The sequence below is a fragment of the Amblyomma americanum genome, chromosome 4, assembly GCF_052857255.1.
Source record: "Amblyomma americanum isolate KBUSLIRL-KWMA chromosome 4, ASM5285725v1, whole genome shotgun sequence".
In the NCBI taxonomy this organism is placed as follows: Eukaryota; Metazoa; Arthropoda; class Arachnida; order Ixodida; family Ixodidae; genus Amblyomma; species Amblyomma americanum.
In genome coordinates this window covers 82,435,528-82,444,752 of record NC_135500.1, presented here as the reverse complement: position 1 = coordinate 82,444,752, position 9,225 = coordinate 82,435,528, and the positions used below count along the sequence as shown (strand labels likewise).

Sequence of the window (9,225 nt, the reverse complement as noted above, 5' to 3'; positions counted from 1 at the left end):
ATCAGCTTGTGATTGCTCGTACGAAGATTGCTTGTTTCTACGGTTAAGGTCGCATAGGTGCTCCGAGTTATCTGAGTTCATACCAGCACATGCTGAGAAGGCGAACAGGTGCGCACTGCACAGTACTTTGATGTGCGTTCGTCCTGAAGCTTTGGGGCATAGCTTGTTTGCCTCTGTTAAAATGGAACACATCCGCAACGGGGGATCGGCCAGGGTGTGGTGCTGCTCCAAATAAGAGCTCGAATTCATGCTCTTAGGTCAAACTGTCACTGGATAAATTTGCGAGGATGCTGGGTAAGATCTGACTTGCTCGGTTTCTACCAAACAGTCGCGTGCTGGCAGTTGTCCTTGAGCTGAGCTTCATCCTTCTTCGTTATTTGGCGATCCATTTTGCTCTGCACGAGCCGCTTCCAACACGTGGAGGGAAGAAGAAGATCTGGCTACACAAAACGCCATTGTTTTGCGGTAGGGTTCTTCGGTGCAGGAGGCCATGGCGGTCAACATCCCCGGCCTGGTGGCCATAGCCTTCTTCTACCTGGTCATCCTCATCGTGGGCATCTGGGCCGGACGCAAGGGCGGAGAGAAGCAGAAGGACTCGCAGAGTGTCACCATTGGCCAGCAGTCCAACATCATGCTCGCCGGCAGGAACATCGGCCTCTTCGTCGGCGTCTTCACCATGACCGGTATTCAGGCGCCACTCTGCGCACTACTTGGCTACTTGCGCAATTATTTGAAATTTCAAAGCTGTTGGCCTGACCATTGGAGTTCTTCCGTGTGAAAGATTCAGGAGACGAACCCTGTGCCCTGTTCTGTAGCGTGTTTCTGAAAGCCATATGTGCGCACGAAAAGGGTAGCGCGTGATTTTCTGCGTCTGCCCTGTTTTAAAGAATGCTTGCAGGAGAATTGTTTGAGGCTCTAACGCCTACTGCCATGCCCAGCAAAGCACGCAAAGAGCTAACGCTGCTTCCGAACCTTAGCACGAAACCTGCATGATCACACTTCCGGTTTTGCTATGTAGTATGTGTTCCAAGCGCAGTGAGTATACTTCCGGTAAAAAGCTTCACGGTTGTAGCAGCTTTAATATTGTGGGCTAATGTAGATACCAAGCCGCTGCTGCAGTCTAGGGCCTACAGCAAGCTCGCGAGTCTTGTTCATCAGCGAGTTACAGCTCTAAGTAAAAAAAAATCAAGGGGCACTTTGTTGCTGCTTGTGTCACTGATGTGTGGTTAAGATGTTAAGTACACAATTGTTTGTGAATCTTAAATGCTGGAGACGCTGGAGAGCATTTGGGAGCCATCCGTCTGATTCGAAGCCTTTCTGCAAACACTCTCCGGCGTCCTAGACAAGGAGAACTACATATGCGCTGGCAGGAAGTAGCGTAGTCGTTAGCACGGTCGGCTGCGGAACGGAATGATGGTGGTTCGAATCCCACCGTGCACAAAGATGCTGGAGGCACTGGAGGACGTTCGGGGGGCATCCGTCTGATTCGACGCCTTTCGGCAAACTCTCCAGCGTCCTAGACAAGGAAAACTACATATGCGTTGGCAGGAAGTAGCGTAGTCGTTAGCACGGCCGGCTGCGGAACGGAGTGATGATGGTTCGAATACCACCGTGCACAAAGATGCTGAAGCACTGGAGGGCGTTCGGGGGGCATCGTCTGATTCGACGCCTTTCGGCAAACACACTCCAGCGTCCTAGACGAGAACTACATATGCGGTGGCAGGAAGTAGCGTAGTCGTTAGCACGGTCGGCTGCGGAAAGGAAGTATGGTGGTTAGAATCCCATCGTGCACAATGTTTTTTTTTTCTTATCGAGTTGAAGAGCATAACGGACGGGCGGACGGACGGACACCGGGAGTATGAGCCATTAAAGGCTTCCGCCTTAATACGCACGTACGCTGCTGTAACGTCAGAGCAGTCTGTCTTTCAACTGACGTTACTGCGTCGCATATTTTGGGTGAAGTTTTAGCCTTGAATAAAAGGACCATATTGAAGACTGCCAGGACGCACTGCATACTGATATTTTAAGGCCTTATAATCGTCTATGTAGGTTGTGTTTACGCTGAAAGGATTGTTGTTCAGGAAAAAAAAATATAGTTCTACAGCAGTTGCAACGTTTACGAAAACGAATACTATAATTTTGTGTCTACTTGCCATCCTTCTTCTCAGCTCTCCAGATGCGAGAGAACTCGACAGATTATTAGTGAAGTCGCATTTCCGAGGGAAAGGTGGAAACTTCGAAGAAGACAGTAGAGGAGGAGTAAGGGCGAATCACCCTCAATCACCCCTTCTCGAAACCCTCAAATAACCGGCCGGACACGGACTCTGTAGAGTTTATGTAAACGATAGGCATTTATTTCACTGATACCAGATGCGTAATCTAAAGTCTTCGCGGGGTGGCAGCTAGGTGGACCTGCTATCGGGTGTTGCATGTGCAGGGCGGCTATTCGCGACTTCAAGAGAATTGGTCGTCTTCATTGGTTTTGGGCCTCCTATCTGCCGCTTCATTATTGGGTTGTATCCAACTATAGCAGGAATGAACTAAATAGCGATGAACTAGAGTCCAAAGATCACACAAGCCGGATTCGAATGTGCAAGCCGTACCCAGCAATTGTGGACAAAAGCATTTTTGAACGGGAAAGAGGTTATCATCGCAATTTTTTTTCCTATATTGTAGGATTTCACTATAACAATCAATGCATCCGGAGAGTTCCCGTCTGCAGGCTTGAATTTTTTTTGCTATTAACGCTTTTGCTTTCGTCAAAAGGTTCCTCACTGTTTTTCTATGGCAGTCTTAACTGCTCAACGCGAGCGATGGAAAATTTCCGGATCCCTTCACTACGGCATCCCTCGTAGCCTGGGTCGCTTTGGGACGTTAAACCCCCATAAACCAAACCAAAACAAACGCTATAAAAGAAAGATTTTGCTACACATTGGAACAGTGGATCATTGCCTTCAATATTTCTATACCAGAACCTTACAATTTTTCAATGTTCAAAATTTTTGTCCAAGAATGTTGGACATGAAAAATTTAGCTAGCTACAAGGCAGAGAAAAATGATTTTCTACGTCGTATCATCAAAGGAGATGTGTTTTCAGGTCATCATTACGACCGAGCGACAAAATAAGTCCATAGGAACACAATGACTGAACTCCCTTCATCCAAGCAGACGGAGCTAAGGTGGCTAACGGAGTCATCAGCGTGCGAAGTGAAGCCCACCATGTTTAGCGACAGTGGTGATATTAAGATTGAAATTTCAGCCCGTGGCTCAACTGCCCCTCAGGGCGGTTCGAGCAGAGGGTGCAGAAATCGTGCGCACATATAGGTATATATAGGTATATATAGGTAACCTGTCCCTGTCGTGTCCTTGGTCTGTGCAGCCACGTGGGTAGGAGGCGGCTACATCAACGGCACCGCCGAGGTGGTCTACGTGAGCGGCCTCGCCTGGTGCCAGGCGCCCTTCGGATACGCCCTCAGCCTCGCCATCGGTGAGCGCTTTGGCCAGCCCCGTTTCACTTCAGCATGGAGAGAATTTTAATGCGTTACCATTACAAGGGTCTGGGCAAATGGAAATGGCGACCCCCGTCACAACCTCCCCAACGGAGCAGGCGGCAGTTGAATTAAGGAGAGGTTGCTCGGGAAGAGAAAACTGGGTCTTGCAAGCCCCACCGGTGCATGTGTTTGGAATAGCACCCTGCCATCGCAGGGCAGTGGCACATCGCTTGACCGCTACACCTCTGCGCCAGGAGTGGTATGAGTGGCACTGTTTTCGTCAACGCATGTGCCATTTGATTACTTTGTTTTTTATCCTACAGGACATATAAAAACGCCGTTGGGGCGTGCGATTCGTCCGAATTTTCCTGCATGCAAGTGAAGGGCATATTTGAATTTCCCCAACAGTTTTATTAAGCGTAAACCTTTCAGCCTATGTTTGAAGCCTGTCACTCGTGACCTCACTGTGTTCGGACGATTAAGCGTGGCGCGCTGCAGAGACGTCATGTGTGAGGTCAGGGCGTGCAGTCAATCAGCATGGTGAAGTGCACCTACTTTGCTCCCTCTCTCTTTCTCTTCTATCCTCCTCGAACTTCTTCGCTTTACGCCAACGCCGCAGAAACGTGCCCTTAACAGTCGTCGCTCTAAAATATTAACAGCGACAGTTAAGAGCTGGGCTTAAGGGTGCGAGATCACGTTCAGAAAACCGTGGAGGCAACGGAGGGAGCGACCGACGCAGCGTTGTGTTTAATCGTTCCTACATTCTGTCCCCGCACTGGTTCCCGAGGCTGGCGTTATTCTTTTTTACCTTTCTATTTTACTCCAGAGCTAAAAGAGGAGAATTCTGCACACCGCAGGAAACTAGATGAGCTTGAAAAACTCGTCAAAATTAGTCCCAACTATACCCCCTTAACAAACCGGCAACCGCGAGACAGGTTCAGCTCACTCCCACCCCAAACGCCGCGGAGAATGCGATGGCTACGGATGCTAATCGCGGAACGCAAAAGAGACAGGCATCGACAGACCTAGACGCTAACGCTAAGAGTGTAGCCGAGGCACCCCAGACAGTGAGCCGCAGCCCAAACCAAAAACCACCGTCACCTCTAAGGCAATTGCGCACATAAACGAGAAGTTAGACAAACTTGAACAAGACAACCGAGAAACGAAAGAAAATCTCAGACTAGTCGGAGAAACCCTCCGACAAATCCTACAACGCCTAACTACGCTACACCGCCTCGCGGGCCTATAAGCGACCATGCAAGTGTTTGTGCAGCAACTACCGCGAAACCACCATCAAACAGCTCAATATAGCCCTTCGACCTCAGCAAATTGAGATCGGGCAACGGAACTGCAGGGGCTACAAAAAGAAATACAGAAACCTGCAGCTCCTTACTCAGCAACTATCCGAAAAACCGGATGTCATAGCTCTACACGAAGCCAGTCTCTAGACAAAACTAACGGGCTACACGCCTTACATCACCCAAAACACGGACTCGAACAAAACAATTCCGGTCATTGCGGCTTTCCTTCAATGCAACATCATGGCCATACAACACGTAATCGCAGACACTAAGGTCCAGCACGCGCTGGTGGAAATCCGGCCGCGTAAGAAAGGGGATGGAAACCTCTGCATTCCTAAAGTCTACAGTTCGCCCAAGGACAGAACAAAAGCAACCTCCGACATTATCCTTAAGGCTGTAAAACAAAACATGCAGGGAAATCGATTTCAACGCGCATCACCCGGCCTGGGGATTCCGGATAGCGCACATCAAGGGAACGGCGCTATGGCAATTCATACAAGCCGAGGGTATGACAGTCCTTAACGACGTCAAAGCGCTTACCAGGATAGGCAATAACGTCAGCATGGACACGGCTCCCGAACTTGCCCCGAGTAAAAATGTTAACTCAGCAACGTGGCTAAATACGGGCCTTACGTTAGCAAGCGACCGCTATGGAGTGGAAACGACCTTCGGGACTGCCCCGTATAAACCTCCCTTGTTAAAAACGAGACTTACGGATTGCGACAGCTTCCGTGTAGTCAGGGGCAAAAAAGCTCCTAAAGAAATCGGCAACATAAACGAGTGGATCCGCGCCGTAAAACAAAGCGTAAAAAGCTCCACAGAGGAAACAGGCGATGACCTCGCAACACACGACCGACGCAAAATTGAAACAAATGTGGTAAGTCCACCTGAGCATACATCTGCGGTGGAAAACACAAACACAATCGCACCCTCAGAAAGAGGACAACGCAGCTAGAAAATAAAATTAAAGCGTACGCGTTCGAGCTCGGAAGACTGCAGTGGGGACAGGTATGCGACAGCTTGAACGGGCATCTGGGTAAGAAAAACACGTGGCTCCTCCAACGACACTTATTGGACCTCATACAGACCAAAATGGCTCTGCACAGTAGTCTAGCTCAAATTTTTTACCAACATGAAGGAAATACAGAAGACTTAATCAAAGAACTCAAGGATAGATATCTAAATACCACGAAATCCACCGACTCACTTCCCTGGTGCAGCGGCAAGCCGAGCCCAGAAGTAGGCCAGGAATTCAGCTCGGCAGAAGCATGATCCGTAGTTCCCGGGTTCGAACCCGACCGCGGCGGCTGCGTTTTTATGGAGGAAAAACGCTAAGGCGCCCGTGTGCTGTGCGATGTCAGTGCACGTTAAAGATCCCCAGGTGGTCGAAATTATTCCGGAGCCCTCCACTACGGCACCCCCTTCTTCCTTTCCTCTTTCACTCCCTCCCTTATCCTTTCCCTTACGGCGAGGTTCAGGTGTCCAACGATATATGAGACAGATACTGCGCCATTTCCTTTCCCCAAAAAACAATTATTATTAATTATTAAGCAGCGCCAACTCAGACAACATCAGCCGCGGGACCCAACCGAGTAACCGGCTGAGAAAACTAGACCTTACATAAGTGATGGCTCTAACTGACCGAATCAAGAAGCATTGGAAAGAGGGTGAAATCTCTCAAGAATGGAAACACGCCAGAATCGTCTTTATACCTAAACCAGGCGAGCAGCTAAAAGCCGAAAACCGAAGACCCATCTCCCTCACACCTTGTATAGAGATACTCGAGAAACACGTAGTTCTAAACAGATTCCAAGGATACGCAGAAGATAACGACCTCCTAACCCCTTCCGTGCTTGGCTTTAGAGACCTCCTGTCCACGCAGGACGTGATGCTCCAGCTTAGCGAAGAAGTGGTCACCAAAAGCAAGAACACGATGGCCTCGGATTAGAATTAAACAAAGCCTTTGAAAACGCATCGCATGAGGCCATTCTCACTAACCTATCGAGGCTAAAGTATCAAGAGCCTTCAACTACCTAAGATCATTTCTGGCCAAGAGGACGGCAAAAATATCGCCCGGCGGCACGATTTCGGATCCATTTAGACGGGGTGTCGAGGGACCCCGCAGGGCTCGGTAATCTTGCCGTTCCTATTTAACCTGGCACTCATAGAATTACGGAAACAACTGGAGGCCATCCAAAATGACTCAGACATATTTCTATGCCGAAGTTTAACCCTCTGGATCACTAACGGAAATGATGGGGAGATAGAAGAGACCCTACAATGGGCAGTCGATACCTTAGAAGCCTATGTCAGAACTGTAGGACTAGAATGTTCTCATTCCAAATCGGACCTTCTAATTAAAATAGACATTCCGAGGGGACAGAAACTAAATCTCCCCTCAGCCAACATAAATTTACAAGCGCAAGGAAATCATTAGACAAGTCAATTCCATTCGGATCCTTGGAATGAACATCCAAGAGAACCGCAGAAACACCGAAATCATCGAAATCTAAACGTCTCGGTACACTGTTCCAACGCATAGCGAACAGGAGAAAAAGCGTTAAGAAAAATGATCTATGCCCATTGGTTCAGGCCTTTGTCATGAGTAAGATAACCTACACCCATCCCTATCTACAATTATACAACGCCGAGAAACTCAAAATTGAAGGACTCATCAGGGAGGCCTACAGGGCAGCCCTAGGTCTACCCATCACCACCTCCACCGACAAGCTATTGCAGCTTCGCCAACACACCACGCTAGACGAGTTGACTGAGGACCATAGGAGAATGCAAGATCTCAGGCTGGCTCGCAGCAGTCCTGATACGGCGATCCTAGGAAGCCGCAGAATAAACGCGGAACCGCTCAATGCGGACACCCGCCAAATCCCGTCCATCGTCAGAAAGGCAATCACGGTAAAAGCATTACCGAAAAAAATTGGCAGTGGCTTAGCTCGGCTATGCCAGGATATACGTAGCGAAAGCTAAGGCGCATAGAGCATGGTTAGCCTTTGTTAATCTTGATTGCAAGTCCAGGTTAGTCTTGTTGTCTAGCTATGTTGTCGCATTAAAGACATCACAACTGTGGTTGCGGCGCGCGCGAGCTCTCCTTTTCAATCCTCCGACATGTTATCAGGCATGCCACGGAGCTGGCGAAGCGAGCGGAGGCGAGCGCAACGACGAGGAACGCGGTGTGACGTCATACGAAACGGCGGCGGCGGAGAGCCGCGCGGTGTGACGTCATGCCAGATGGCGCGGCGAGCGCGCAAAGCACAGTAACCGCCTCACATATATCGGTGGACACCCGAACCGTGCCGTAAAGGAAGGGATAAAGGAGGGAGGGAAAGAAGAAAGCGTGGTTCAGGTGTCCACCGAGATATGTGAGGCGCGCATTGTGACATCATGTGCCTCCTCGGAGTGCGGCCATGGCGAAATCGCAAGTTCGCGGCCAGTTTAAACAATGCAACCCGCCCACCACGAAGGTGGACGCAAGGCCTGTGCGCAAGCCCTAGCCAAGAAACTCGGAGGCCGACCGGACGCCGTCTATGTAGACGCGGCCGCTTACCCAACACCCTAGAAAGCGTACGCGATAGCCGCGGCGACCGAGGAAGGCAAGCTCATAATCAATCTTTAATCAATCTTTATCAATCTTTATTTTTCGGTGCCCAGGAACAACCCAAAGGTCTTGGTGCTGGTACACCATTCACACGCTCAAAATGTAAATAAATTTATTTCAACACAAAGGAAGATACTCAGGGGAGGTAATGCAGCAGTCAAGGCGATAGAAAAAAAAGGCATATAAACTAGGCGTGACAGCAAGCATAAAGCAAAAAAGCGAAAACAAGAAAACAGTGAGAACAGCGGTAAATGAAAACAGCTAGAACAGGCAACAGACATATAAATAACTAATGAGACAATAAACAGAGAGAATGAACACAGGAACGACCGATAACAGCCAAGTACAGCATATAGCAAAATACAAACAAGAATAAAGCCAATACTAATATGAACGAATAAGAAACCTCTGAAATACAAGCTAGAAATACAAACATACACAATAAGAAATGTAATTAGTGAACGCGTTACAGACAATTAGGCGTGAGTACACAGTATTAAAGAAATAATATTAATGAAAAGAAGTAGACGTGATGAACAATTATAGAGAAAAAAAACAATATAATACCGGTGCAAATGCACAAGTGTACTAAAGACAAAATGCATGAAAGGGGAAGTTATGTATGAGAAAAAGAGTGCTCAAAGTGGAACGTCACGGACATCCAATATAAAGGAACGGAGAGAATTTTCGAATATATCAAGGTGAGGACAAAGAGAATTAAACACCTTTTGCATTCTGTCCAGAGGGGAGAGGGAGTGCAGGAGCGCAGAAACTTGGAATGGTCTGAATTCCCTTATGCTCCTTCGCGGTACACGCAAAA

General features: G+C 48.5%; 1 protein-coding gene across 1 annotated transcript in view; it reads left to right on the top strand.

Moving 5' to 3' along the window:
* The first annotated feature begins 468 nt into the window (after positions 1 to 468).
* Positions 469 to 9,225, top strand: part of LOC144130208 (high-affinity choline transporter 1-like) — a 53,215-nt gene continuing 44,458 nt past the window's right edge. Inside the window, exons 1-2 of the mRNA XM_077664192.1 lie at positions 469 to 683; positions 3,380 to 3,487. Of these exons, the coding sequence (XP_077520318.1) occupies positions 491 to 683; positions 3,380 to 3,487 (301 nt within the window). The 5' untranslated portion in view covers positions 469 to 490. The remainder of the gene's footprint in view (positions 684 to 3,379; positions 3,488 to 9,225) is intronic.